The sequence below is a fragment of the Dipodomys spectabilis genome, unplaced genomic scaffold (assembly GCF_019054845.1).
Source record: "Dipodomys spectabilis isolate Male_0828 unplaced genomic scaffold, ASM1905484v1 ptg000125l, whole genome shotgun sequence".
In the NCBI taxonomy this organism is placed as follows: Eukaryota; Metazoa; Chordata; class Mammalia; order Rodentia; family Heteromyidae; genus Dipodomys; species Dipodomys spectabilis.
Window position 1 is genome coordinate 1,558,090 of NW_024870802.1, and position 15,394 is coordinate 1,573,483.

General features: G+C 33.0%; 1 protein-coding gene across 1 annotated transcript in view; it reads right to left on the bottom strand.

Annotated features, from left to right (window-relative positions):
- Atrnl1 (attractin like 1) overlaps nucleotides 1-15,394 on the bottom strand; it is a 501,851-nt gene that overhangs the window by 370,061 nt on the left and 116,396 nt on the right. The window contains exons 20-21 of the mRNA XM_042689560.1: nucleotides 14,391-14,484; nucleotides 8,384-8,436 (exon numbers count right to left, since the gene is read on the bottom strand). Of these exons, the coding sequence (XP_042545494.1) occupies nucleotides 8,384-8,436; nucleotides 14,391-14,484 (147 nt within the window). The remainder of the gene's footprint in view (nucleotides 1-8,383; nucleotides 8,437-14,390; nucleotides 14,485-15,394) is intronic.

Genomic DNA, 15,394 nt, shown 5'->3' on the forward strand with positions numbered 1-15,394 from the left:
TATCCCAACCTCATTCTTCAATGAAATAGAAGAAGCAACCTAAATATTCATATAGAATAATTTTATGACCCTGAATAGAAAATTCAATCCTTAGCAGAAAGAACAGTACTGGAGGAATATCAATAACAAATTTCAAATTCTACTACAAAGCCATAGTAGTCAAAACAGCTTGGTACTGGCACAAGAACAGACCCGAAGACCAATGGAATGAAACCGAAGACCCAGAAATGAACCCAAAGACCTATAGCCACCTAATCTTCAAAAAAGGAGCTAAAAAAAGTAGAATGGAAGAAATACTGCCTCTTCAGTAAATGGTGCTGGCAAAATTGGTTTAACATCTGTAGAAAACTAAAGCTAAATACTTATATATCACCTTGTACCAGAATCAACTCCAAATGGATCAAAGACCTCGAAGTAAAAGCAGACACTCTGAAAACCTTAACAGGAAGGAATAAGAGAAACTCTAGAGCTCCTTGTCACAGGATGAAATTCTCTTAATAAAGACCCAGAAATGCAACAAAGCAAAGAAAGGTTGGACAAATGGGATTGCATGAAACTGCAGAGCTTCTGCATGGCAAAGGACATAGCTAGCAAGATCAATAGAAAGCCCATGGATTGGGAGATCTTCACTAGCCATAAAATGGACAAAGGTCTCATATCTAAAATATACTTAGAACTCAAAAAATTAAATCCCCCAACAAGAAATCCTCAAAGAAACAACACCCCATCGACAAGTGGGCTAAAAATTTAAAGAAAAATTTATCTGAAGAGGAAATAAGAATAGCCAATAGACATATGAAGAAATACTCAACTTCTCTAGCCATAAAAGAAATGAAAATCAAAACAACACTGAGATTTCTAACCCCAGTTAGAATGGCTATAATCAGGAAATCTAATAACAACAGATGCTGGAGGGTATGTGGCCAAAAGGGAACCCTACTGCATTGTTGGTGGGAGTGTAAACTTGTTCAACCACTTTGGAAAGCAGTATGGTGGTTCCTCAAAAGACTACACATAGAACTTCCCTATGACCTAGCAATCCACTTTTGGGCATTTACCCAAACAATCACAAACAAGGCTATATTAAAGCTACCAGCACAACTATGTTTATCGCAGTATTATTCACCATAGCTAAGATATGGAACCAACTCAGAGGCCCCTCAGTAGATGAATAGATCAAGAAAATGTGATACACACACACACACACACACACACACACACACACACACACACACACACACACACACACACACACACACACACACACAATGGAATTCTATGCCTTCTTAAGGAAGAATGACATTGCCCCATTTGTTAGGAAATGGAAAGACTTAGAAAAAATTATATTGAATGATGTAAGTGAGGCCCAAAGAAACATAGGTCCCATGGTTTCCTTTATCTGCAATAACTAGGACAAGCAGAAAAGGTCAGAAACTATGTACATATGACCATATAAGATGATGCTAAGTGAAATGAACTCCAAGATAGGGAAACTTTTCTTGCTGTTGTTTTTTATGTACTTATAATACTATGGGGTTTTTTTTGTTTCTTTGTATGTTCTTCCCCATGGTACAACCCCTGTTTTCACTGTATTTGATTCTGGGGCCCTGCATCTTATATATTCATTTTCTAATTTGAGGAGGGGAAGGGAAACAACAAAATGCTGAAATAAGGATACAGGACAACCCATTGTAACAATCATATGTACAAGATACTATGTTGAAAATGAACTTTACAACTTTGGAGGGGAAGGGAGGAATTGGGGAGGTAGGGAGGAAAGGGATGGTAGGGGAAAAAAAAGGAGGAGGGTAACAATGCTCAATAGGAAATGTATTTATTACCTTGCTAATGCAATTGTAACCCCTCTGTACAGTATCTTTACAAAAAAATTTTTAAAGAATGTTAACCTTGAGCACAAAAGCTCAGGTACAGCACCCAGGCCCAGAGTTCTAACCCCAGGACTGGCACAAAAAAAATAAAAATAATAATCCAAAACATTATGTCAATTGCAAGGAAATGGGTGCATCTTGTGACCATTATATTATTCAAAGTAAGCAGGTTTAGAAGAAACAAAGATTACATATGTGGATGCTAGAACTAAAAGATAAACTATACATGAACACAACAGGAATATATATATATGTATATATATATATATATATATATATATATATATATATATATATGATAAACCTGATTAAAGAACCATATATGTGTGTGTAAGGTATTATGGTAAAGTTCCTCTGAAGAACAAGAATGCACTTTAATAAAAATGTGTATCAGAAAATTTTTTTACTGGGGTGTAGATACTAGTGTGAGGGGAGTGGGAGAATGGAGTGATGAAGGAGAGCAAATATGTTATGTGCATGCATGGAAATAGGATAATAAAGGTATTTAGATTAGTTTGGGAAGGAGGAAGTGAGAATGAGAGACAGCAAGAAAGAAAGTTTCTCTTATCAAGTTGTATGCAAGCCAGGTACTGGTGGTTCACACCTGTAATCCCAGCTACTCAGGAGTCTGAGATCTGAGAATTGTGGTTCAAGGCCAGTCCAGGAAAGTCAGTGAGACTCTTATCTCAATAAACTGTGAAAAAAGGAGCCAGAAGTGATGCTGTGGCTCAAGTGGTAGAAAGCTAGCCTTGAGCACAAAGAGACTAAGAGATAGCATATAGACCCTGAGTTGGAGCTCCAGGACCAGGAAAAAAAAAAAAAGGATGCAAAATAAAACCCTTGTACAACTAATTGATGTCAACAATTAAAAGCCAAAAATAAACTGATGAGTAAAGCACTACATAAGAAAAATTTAGGCAAGTAGTATTAAGTAAAAAGGCTATTTGCATAAAAGTTTAGAGTCCCAATAATCTACTAAACATATGCTTAATTGGGAAGTGATAATTAAAAACATATAGAAATGATGTTAGAACAAGAAATTCACTTATGAAGAAATATTCTGAGAATATTATATATTTGGGATCATAAATAAAAAGTGTTGCATATCTGATACTTGTTTTACTTTTTCAGCCAGACATATTCATTATTAAGAAAATAATATGCAGCAATAAAAAGAATCGGGGTGTTTATTGTAAATACCTGTATGTCTGTGATCCAAAATGTCAGTCATGCCAGGATCACCAAGTCAAACATCTTGATTTGTTTATGCTACCTCAATAGCAATGCTAATTTCAGCTCATTTGTAAAGCAGAAGGCTTGTAATGTAAATTTTGTTTGAGAAATTTTACATATAAATAATTTAGAAGGAAATCTTACTTTTTCACTATGTTTATGATTCAGTTAATAATGTCTATCACTTTGAAGTTAGTATTATCTACAGCATTTAAGGAGATCTTGATCATAATCTCCCAAATACCAGTTGGATTATCTTATGAAAGTTAATTACCTAATGAGACTCAACAGCAAAATAAGGATAAAACTCATGATAAGATATAGGAATTGTGTGTGTGCAGAAGACTTCCATATAAATAAAATCATTTAATGAATGTTATTCTACTTTCTCATTCATGGCATTTGGCTCAGAATGAATTCTCAAAAATTTTAAATATGCGCATTTATTAATGAGTTTGTGAACATATACTTGGCTAAGCTGAAGAATCTAAAAAGGATTCACATAAGTGTTGACAATATCAGTTGTGTTTTAAGTAATAGTATGTTTATAAATATAAGTACTTACTTAGAAAGTTGTTTTTAAGTAAAGCATGTAAGTTAAGAATATCCATAGTTTCAATGTGTCACAGTAATATTTAACGATTAGCTCCAGGAATATGCCGCAGAAAATAACTAAAACTGGTGTCTTTTGTTTTCTATTCCCCACCAAACTGTCTTAAAAATTGTAAAGAGAAAAATTTATTTTTAAAATGAAATTTAAAATCAGTCTCTTTTTTTTCTTTATGTCAGTTATGGGGTATTGAACTCAGGGCCTTATGCCCTCATCCAGCTTTTTGTTTGTTTGCTCAGGGATGGTGCTTGCCACTACCACTTGAGCTACACCTGCAGATTCAGTTTTTTGCTGGTTATCTGGAGATTGAAGTCTTACAGATTTTTCTGCCTGAGTTGGCTTTGCGGCAAGATTTTCAGATCTCAGCCTCTTGAATAGTTAGGATTATCATGTGCATTCTGCTGATCTCATAAACCTAACCTCTGATTGTAATTTGTTTTGTGTTGCACTGTTACTGGCTATTGATCATTTATTAATCATTTATAGCTATGCTATAATTAAATATCTATGAAAGCTGACTATAAGCCATACATACTTCAAAGTGTGAAATCTCAACAATAAAGTTCCTTGTGTTTACATAATTTCCATTTAACAAAATTTTATTTTACTTGAAAACATAGACTCAATTAAATAAATGAGATAACTTCATATAGTATGAGTATTAGGATTTGAAAAAGAGATATGTGGTAGCATTGTTAGTAAATCTTAGGTAAGGTTTGAGATGTTTGTGACAGGATATTGAGACAGTAAAAATTCTTATAAAAATAAAAATGATATATAACATATCTTAGCTCATTCCATGCTATTATAACAGGTTTTCATGGACTGGTTGTTTATAATGAACAGAAATTTGGGGACTCACAGTTCAGGAGGCTAGGAAGTCCAACTTGAGGTCAGCATATGATTGAAGATCTTACTGCTATCTCATCCCATGGCAGAAAGCAGATATACTCATATAGGTTTTCTCTGATAACTTAATAGATCCTATTTAGCCATTTCTACTTAGTGGTTAAAAAGCCATATGAACCCTATACTGGCGTTATGAGGGAAGCAAATTGCTCATACTAAAGTTAAATGGCATTGTTTTGTAGTGTAGTCACCATGGTGGTATCAACTTCTGCTGGGTCATAGGAAATAAAATATAGTCACACTGACTTGTGTTTAGGGGATGAATTCAATCAAACTGGTGCACAAGTTCTTACCAAGTGGCATTACAATAAAAGAGACAGTTTTTACTTTAAAAAAGTCATATGAAACAAAATACATTAGTTTTAAAAAGTAAAATTCTGTCATTTGGATTTAGAACCAAAAAATTCATTAAATGAAAGAATTTACTCGTTTTATTGTTCACACTATTTGAATAACGTTGCCTTTTTAGTTATTGAGATTGGCATTTAGTTTTTAATGTGCAGCAATAATCATCTATTAGATGCATTACCACTCATGTACCAAAGAAAAGAAAAATAACAAATCTAAAACATAATATACTTATAAACAATGGCTTTTAATAAATGCTAGATTAAATCAAAACAACTGAAGGGCTTCAAGTAAGATAAATAGATAAGCAATCTAATCTTGTTTTTCTTAAAATAAACTTGGGTAAAATGTGATGAGTAGCAAAGATTAGTCTTTAATATAAATAGTAATTGAATTCCTTACTCTCCAAACAGGTGCATATTATATTACCAGAAAATCTATCCTGACTTTGAAGGAACAATAGAAGTAATTGAAAGTAAAGCAGTCATTTATCAAAGATCAAGATATAAGATGATTTAAAAAGAAAATGCTCAAAAACTGCTCTAGTTAGTAGTTTGGACATTATAGTTACAAAATAAATGCATAGTGATATAGAGTAGATGCAGAAAGAGACTTTAGGTACTCTAATTAGTTCTGTTCTTGGAAATATTTATATAACATTTCCACAATGCAGGTTAATATTCTATACTTAGGTTTCTTTGTTAAAATGGTTATTATAATTTAAAAGAATATAAGGAAAAACTTTTCTATTGTATAGCAAGTGTTTTTTTAAATTTACTGATGATACATTGAGTAATTTGAGATCTACAAGAGCCAATCGAATCAGATATCCTTAATAGAACCTTTTTGCAATGTGCATCAGGACAACTTGTAAAGTTTGAACACTTGGTAAGATTGTGTTCAGAATATAACTGCTAATATATTAAATATCAATTAAATTAACACCATTTTTCACTCATTTTTTAAGTTACAGTGCAGAACTACATATTAAATTCTGATCTAATCTTTAAATTACAATACCTCCCAGTAGCACTATTGCAAGTTCTTTCAAGTTCTTAAGCTATGGTGTCATAACAAGTAGCAACACTGCCATCTAGTGTTCTATATTTTTAACATTTCTAAAAGGGAATATTGTAACAAGAAATGTGTTGTTCCATAAAGTAGACACTGCGTATATGTGGCTATTGAATAGTGTATATATGCCCAAAAGATATGACTATTCAAAGCAGCATGCTTGAAATAGCCAAAGCCTATAACTAATCCAATGGCCATCAACTTCTGTACAAAAAAGTATTATGTCTATATAATGATTTTACCATTCATTAACTTAAAAAAACTAAAATCAATATATTAGCAAAGTAAAATACAAACTGCTATGACCATATAAACTGATGGTGAAAATATATTACAAATGAAATACTTATTGCCAAAAAATGATCAGCAAAGTAGGAATATAAGTTTCTTCAAGCTAATGAAAGAACTACACCATTCTTAAAGGGGAAAAATAAATGCTTTCCTTTTAAAATTAAGAAGACAAGAATGAATATTTGCATGTTTATGTATTTTAACCTAGCATTAAGAGATACTAGCTATTGCTGTAAGGTAAGATATAAAAGGCCGCCAGATAGAAAAGTAGAAATCAACAGTCATTATTTCTGAAACATAATAAGCCTAAACAGAAATTCTGACAAATATACTGAAAAGGCACTAGAATTAAAATAGGAGTTTAGCAATGCTATAGAACATGTTGATATAAAACAATTAGAATCATACTTTCTTAAAAAACAAAATGTATTTTTTTATGTGTGTGTCTGCCAGTTCTACGGCTTGACCTCAAAACCTGGGCACTGTCCCTGAGCTTTTTTGCTCAAGGCTATAACTCTACGTGAGCCACCATTCCACTTCTGGTTTTTTGTGATTAATTGGAGGTAAGAGTCTCAAGGACTTTCCTGCCTAGGCTACCTTCAAATTGCAATCCTTTGATCTCAATGTCCTGTGTAGCCAGGATTACAGGTATAAGCCACTGTACCCAGCAGTAATGTAGTATTTCTATAAACACTAACAACAAGCATCAAATATATGTGATAAAAAATGAAGACTTGTATAGTGAATACTAAAATATATTACTAAGAATGATAAATGAAACAATAATTTTAAAAAAGAGTTCTATCATGTCCATGAATCAAGATTCAAAAGATATAAATTTTAAAGATTCTCTCCGTTCACCTGTGAATTCAGCACAACCCCAATTTCAATCTTATAAAGTGTTTTTGTGAAAACTGATAAAGAGTCTAAAATTCAATGTAAGTCCAGAGGAAATAAACAAAAGCTGCTCATAATGAAGATGTAGAGGAAAAAAGAATGTTTTTACACTGTTGTTGAGAATATAAATTATACAGCAATATGGAAATCATTATGGGGCTTCCTCAAGGAACTAAAAATAAAACTACCATATGATCCTTCTACACTTTTCATGGGCATATATATATCCAAAGAAATATAAATGAACATGCAAAAGAACTATCTGTTAACTCATGTTTATCGCATCCTTCTAGCCAAAATATAGAAAATGTTAATGTTCAACAACCAATAACTGGATAATGAAAATGGAGGGTATGTATGATTGTATGTATATGCCTATACATGTATATATATATGTATTTATATATAGTATTATGCATACATGTATATATAATGGTGATGTATTTATCAGTAAAGAATGAAATTAACTTGTGTGCAGAAAATGGATGGAACTGGAGACTCCATCCATCACCATCACTGTGTTCATCACAATAAGCCAAGCCTATCACATTTCACTTATATAAGGAATCTACCCTAAATAAATTACAATAATATGACATGATTGCAAACAGGTAATGTTGTGAAAAGAACCAGTGGGTGACAAGGTGCACAAGAAAGGATGATGGAGTGTGAATATTATTAAAGTATAAATGTCTGAATATAAAACCATGAAAACTGTTAAAAGGTAGAGAGAGTAGGGAGAGTACAACAGATGGGGTAAATTTGATGAAAGTACAGAATATCCATGTAAATTATTCTAATAAAAATAAATTTCAAAATTCTAAAAATTAATCATAATGAAGATGAAATTAAAATTACAAGGATACATTCAAATCCTGTATTTTCTTCATGTTCAAAAAAAGATTTATTTTGTTTTACTTTTTAGAGTACAAAGTATGCACCAAACAATTCAGAGAATAAAGCAAAAAGATAATGCCTATCTTTAACAATGTATATGCTAATGACTTAATTATAAGATTTAAGAAACAAATTATTAGATGGTAACAAACTATTGTTATTCAAGATTACCTTTATCATCTGTAACTAGTAATATGAACATGAATAATTATTTTGAATGAAAATATATACTCACAATAACATGTTCCCCTAAGTGGATTGCCAACATAACGATTTTCAGAATCACATCTGTAAAAACACAAAAATTCATTTACTATTCACGTAACTCAAAGGCTAATTTGTGAGTGTTTTGTTGTTATAGCTGTCACTTTGATTGGGCTATGGATTGGGGAAGAGGAAATACTAATGATAAGTGGTCTAACACTTGAGCCACGTCAACAGTCCATATTGCATTGGTTATTTCAAGATAACTTCTAGTTTTACATCTGGACTGGCATGGGCTTTGACCTTCCTACTGTGCTTTCCTATGTCACTGGGAATGATAGATGCCAGCCACTGTGCCCTGTCATTGTTTAAAAAGGAATCTTGAAAACCTCTTTTGGCATGCGCTGACTTCAAGCAAGTAGGATTACAAGCTGTAGTCATTTTTCATTATGCCAAGAAAGTATTGAAACTATACAATAAACATCTTAAAACCTACTATCACTAACTTAAAAAGTATAATTTATTCAAAAGAATAAACTGTAGCAAAGCTATAAAGGAGCAAGTGTGATGAAGGACACTGTGAAGTACAGGAAGCTGTTCACTATGGCTCAGGTAAGAAAAGGGAGTTGGCAAGATGCAAGATAAGCATCTGCACTCCTTTTACCAAGTTCATTTTCCAATCTCCCATTTCTTGTCCATTAAGGAAGACTACTTTCTATCACAAACACTGTTAGAAGACTGAGGAAGAAAAACTGAGAGTAACTTCTTTACAACACTGCAAATGAGCTTAATAATATGAATCATTATGCTTCACAAGATGCAAATATGTTACCAACACATTGTAAAAATAAGAAATAAACAAAAAGATGTTTACTTTTTTATTAGCCTTCAAAGTCTGTGTTAAACCTCAATGGTATTTTCTTAGAAAATACCATCCCACTGGTTATATATTTATGATGTATAGTTTGATTGTATTACCATTTTTAACCATATTTTCAGAATCCATTGTCTTTGGCCAAATCTAAACAAAGAAGTATCATTCATTATGGCACTCCTTTGAATGGATATTCTAATCATAGTATTTGTGTTTGCCCAATATGGATGTCACTCCTTTTTGCCAGCTGACAGCACAGGAAATGCTTTCTTAAAATCATCTCTAATTTCTTCCATAAGGAATGACATTGGGGGGTAGGAGGGTCTAAAAGTCCACCATAGATGATCAATTTTTATGGCTTCATACTGTATGTACTTAACTGCTAATTTATTAACCATCCAATCTAATTCTTATCCCTTTCCAGATGGTTTTGCACAGGATAAGCCAATGTTCATGTCTCAAGTCCCACTATAGGTTCCTATTCTTTTTTTTTGTTTGTTTTCGGTCAGTTGTGGGGACTGAAGTCAGCCCAAGGCTAGCGCCCTACCACTTGAGCCACAGCACCACTCCCAGCTTTTTTCTGCTGAGGAATGGAAACCAGGGCCTCATGCATGCAAGGCAGGCACCCTACCACTGAGCCACCTTCCCAGCCCCAGTTTCTATTCTTTTAAACCATTGTTTACTTTGGGGTCTCAGTTCAAACATTTCAAGACCCACAGGAATTATAGTTTGCCCAGCTTTTCTTCCTTTAATTTTAAAAGTGGGAGCAATATTCTTTCTAGTTACAGAAACTGTGAATGCTACAGCTAAGTTCATTTCTATTGCTTTGCTTTTAGTAATGCTATTTCCTCCTCTTCTTTTTATGTTTTGCTATTGTAAAGATGGCATACAGAGGATACGGTTACATAAGACAAGAGTATGTTTCTTTTTGGATAATATTATCCCTTTCCATGCTCTCTCCCTTCCACACACACCACCCCCCCACTCACAAGTTGAACATTTCATTTTCAACATAGCATCCAGTGAATACCATTGCTGCATTTTTTCACCCTTTGTCCCTTTTTTCTGTACCTCCCTTTATACTCCCAGAGACGTAAAATGAATAGAACAAAAAGAAAAAAAAACTCGTTTCCATTTCCTGGAGTTTGTTTAGTTAAATATTTTATATGATCAGATTGCACATAGGCATTGTGAGATACTTCTAAGAGTATCCTCCTTTGGTCTCACTGTGTGTGAATGCCTATAAACCAGTATAAGTTATATCTTACATGCTTCCACATGCAAGAAAAAACATGTGCCATTTGTTTTTGTGAGCCTGGTTTACCTCAGTTAACATGATTTGTTCTAGATCCATTCATGTCCCTGAAAATGACATAATAGTATTCTTTCTAATGGCTGTGTAAGCTGGTTCCACATTTTTTGGATACAATCATCTTTTGTAGGCCAGCTGAGCTGTTTCTACAATGTGGCTATTGTGAAGAGTACAGCAATGAACATGATGTGCAAGTGTCTTTATGATATCTTGGCATGTGATGTTCTGGTCTGGTTAGATGTCCAGGAGTGGTATGGTTGGGTCATAGGGAAGCTCTATGTTTAGTTTTTTTAGGAAACTCCAGACTGCTGTCCAGAGTGGTTGTACAGTTTACATTCCCACCAGCAACACAGGGTTCCTTTTTCCCCATAACCCTGCCAACATTTATCGTTGTTCAAATTCACAATGTTGGCCAATCTAACTGAGATGAGATAGAATCTCAGAGTTGTTTTGATTTGCATTTCCTTTATGGCCAGATCCCTGAGAACTCTTCTTCTGAGAATTCTCATTAGTTCCTGTGTCGTTTTAGTAACTGATTTATTAGTTTGAGGAGGGGTTAGTTTTTTGAGCTCTTTGTTTACTACCTTCTTAAACTAGAAAAATTTTACTCATTCCTCAAGTCTCAGCTCAAATAACCTCTGCTTAAAATTTTGTTATCCTTCCAAGGTTAATCATTCTTTTTAGTAATCATTAATAATTTTTCCTTCTATTCCAATAAGTACATCTACTGAGCACTCAGAATGTGACACTGATGCAATGTTTCCTCACAAGATTCGCTCCAATACAGGGTAGGGACAAGTACACAGTAACGGAACAAAGGAATTGGCAGACAGAGAAAGAACCAATTTCACTTTGCAGAGATTAGAAAAAATGGGATGTATGATTAGTACACATAATGACAAACAATTTATCTAGTGAAATGGGAGGAGCTCATAGGCAAAATAAATCAATAAAATAACAAATTATTGATGAGAACTACAATACACTACTACTTGGACAAAAAACATGTATTATTGTTTTTCATTAACAGCATTAAGCACTAATTATAGTTTACTGGTATAAATTCATATCTCTGCTTCCTAAAAGACCACTTTTACAATGAAAATGTACTAGCAAATAATTGCATTAGTGAGGACTCCATTCTTTACAACCCTACAATGAACAAGAAATAATAACAAATTCTATCTACAAATAATATCTACAAAATATTCTTTACAACTTAGTATTTCATTTATCCCTGTTTATAAAGAACCATAAGAAAAGAAAATATACATTTTCGTTTCAGAAGAATACATTTTACATATTCTATATATGTATATTAAACCTTGCAACTTCATTATCTAAACCTATAAGTTCTGATTTAAACAATTAAACACTGTTGTCTTTTGTGTAGAAACCAAAGTATGTCATTGCAATACTAAATTATGCAAGAAGTAACTATTTGGTAAGTTATAGCTATATCATTTATGCAAAATACATGATAAAAATATTTAATAATTCTAGAATTAATATAATAATTAATAATAATTTAATGATAATAAAAGTTTGAGTTTTTCTGATCAGAGAAGAAATCCATAATTCACTTTTGTCTCATATGGTCTATAAAGAATATTTTTATTACTGGTACATAACAAATATAGAATTTAATCAACAGACATAGTGTTGCTTATGATCAGAATTGGTATATAATTTGAGGAAGTGAGGTAGGATGATGAAAGTCAAAAATAAAGAAGTGGGTCAAAGGGATGTTGAAGTGGTGACACAGACCAAGATGTACTGTACACATCAACTGCTTTTTCAGATGGCAATAAATTCAACACACACTTAAAATTAAGAGAAGGGGACCAGTTATGTAGCTTAGTGGTAGAGTGTGTGCCTAGCATACATGAAGTCCTGGGTTCAATTCCCCAGTACCACATAAACAAAAAAAAAAGCCAGAAGTGGCTCTGTGTCTCCAGCGGTAGAGTGCCAGCCTTGAGCAAAAGAAGCTCAAGGACAGTGCCCAGGCCTTGAGTTCAAGACTGGCAAAAAAAAAAAAAAAGATAAAAGATGAGATGAGCTGGGAGGAATGGATGAGAATGTTGAAAGGGGTGACACTGATCAAGATGTACTGTATTCATAAACAGCTTCAGCGAATGGCAATGCTCCTTCATACAACTACTAAAACCAATGAAAAGATACTCAAAACAATGTAAGATTCACATCTCCCCATTCATAAGGAAATGGAAAGACTTGGGAAAATTCATATAAGTAACCCAGACCCAAAGAAACATAGGCTCTATGGTTTCCCTCATTTGGAATAATTGGTATTTGTCTAGGATAGTCCTAGAAGACAATCACAATAACTCAATTGCTATGTACATATGACCACATAAGATGATGCTAAGTGAAATGAACTCTAAGATATGGAAATAAGTGGTTTTCTTTGTTGTTATTGTTTTTAATGTACTTGTGAAGTTATTTCTTCTTCATTTTTTTCCTTTTGGTTTATCCCCTGTTGTTACTGTATTTGATTTTGGTATCATGTGTCTTTTTTTTTTTTTGTCAGTCAGGGGGCTTGAACTCTGGGCCTGAACTTTGTCCCTCAGCTCTTCAGCTCAAAGCTAGCGCTCTACCACTTGAGCTACAATGCCACTTCTGGTTTTCTGAGTGGTTTATTGGAGATAAGAGTCTCACAGACTTTCCTGCCCAGGCTGGCTTTGCACCTCGATCCTCAGATCTCAGCCTCCTGAGTAGCTAGGTTTACAGGTATGAGCCACCAGTACCCGGCCTGTGTCTTGTATACACATTTATCTGATTTGGGGAAGGGAAGGGGAACAACAAAATGGTGAACACAAAGGACAAAGGGTGAATCAATGCAACTTTGATACTCATAAGACAGTATGTTGGAAATGAACTTTATAACTTGGGAGGGGGGGAGGGACTAAAGAGGTAGGAGGAGAAAAATGAGAGAGGGTGTAACAATATTGAACAAGAAGTGTACTCATCATACATATGTAACTATAACCCATCTAACTATCACCTAGACAATAAAATTAAATTTTATTAAAAAAATTAAGATTTTTCAGGATGATGACAAAGCATTAAAACAAATGGAAATTGGTATCCATGACTACCCAATAAGGTTTGACTTCATCTTTGGGGTGGTAGAAAGGGCTGGGGGGGAAAGAATGTGACATTCTTCAAAGAATCAATTCCATGTGAATCTTGTGTGCCCTGTGCAAACTCATAGGCCACATAATAATGAAGTTTTCTATACTTATAATATCCAAGCTTTATTGCTGCAAAATATTAGAGGCCTTCTTTTATCTCACGGTATAGAATTCTGATTTGGTTTGATTTTATGACTTTCCTTAGTAGGGGTATCCCCAAGGTCTAAAGTACTTTGAAGTCACTTTTAACTTTAGTGACTATGGAAAAAGAACAAAATTGAGATGTGTTTTCCTAAGCTTGAAAATTTGTATTACTTAAGTGGTTAATGAAAGACATGATTATCCTACCTTGAAATTTAGGAGATAATTTATAGCAAAAATATGTTTAATATCTTAGGATATATTATTTAAGAATAATTTTAAAATAAAAGGTAATTTCCTGTGTTTAAGAGAGGATCTACATATAAATGTTATTTATACTTCTAAAGAATTCTTTATTAAATTTTCCTAGAATAATATCATAATAGTACCACTTGTCAAATATTGTATATGTAATAAAAGCACTGTATTTGCACATAAAAATAGCTGAAGTTTAACTGGTAAAATACTAACTTAAAAGAGTAGCAATTATTTCTACAGCATAAATTTAATCCATAGAAGTTCTAAAACAAAAAAAAAACACCCAAACACTTATACTTACAATTGGCATTGATCACCTTTTATTCCTTTGGTTGTACAGAAACATTTTCCTGTATGTAGATGACAAATATTTGCATGGCCACTACATGTACAAGCTATAAGGCAAACCAAAACATTATTACATTATTATAATTATTATGTCATTTCCTCATGTCACTCATAACCATATGGACCATTTATTATGTTATTTTAATGAAAAGGAAGTGAATTTTATTTAGTGTATCTAAGTATGTATCAAATTCTTCTCTTCTTCTCTGGGCAGTTTTGTATATGTGATTGGTACATCTACTTAATTAAATAAGTTTCAATAGTTCGGGATGAAATAGACTAGCTTCAAAAGTACATTTACAATGCCTAACTATGTGACAATTTACTTACTTGCTCTAGACTTAACTTCTTCATCTACAAAAGAATGATAGTACTTAACTTTCAAGATTTATGTGAAAATATTGTAACTTAAAATAATACATATCAAGTACTCATTAAATTCTATTAAGATGCCACTGCTACCAATACTAAAAATATCTATGTATTTGCCAAAAAATTATCATTTAATCTTCTGACATCATACTTAGTTCTATTACTTCACATACTAAACTCATCCCATAATGCACATGGATATCTCGTTAAGATAGTCCCCATGTAAGAATCATTATCTAATTTCTCTTACTAATACAGTCATACATTGGATCTCTATGTTCAATTTCAAGGTTATAATTTATTCTCCAATCAAATGACATATTCTACAGTGACAAGGCTGATCAATAACCTTTTCAAAAACCTTTTCTACAACAACTATTGTGTTCTTGCATACAAGCTTCTAATAAAACTATTCTACTGATAATATGAAATAATATGGTCTACAGGGCACACATCAAAATAAGCTATACTCACTCAAATGTTCCCAACATTAAACATCATTATTCATCTTAAAATATCTGGAGCAACTTTAATATGAATACCACTTAACCAATGTAACCTGATAATCACATGACTACCTCACCT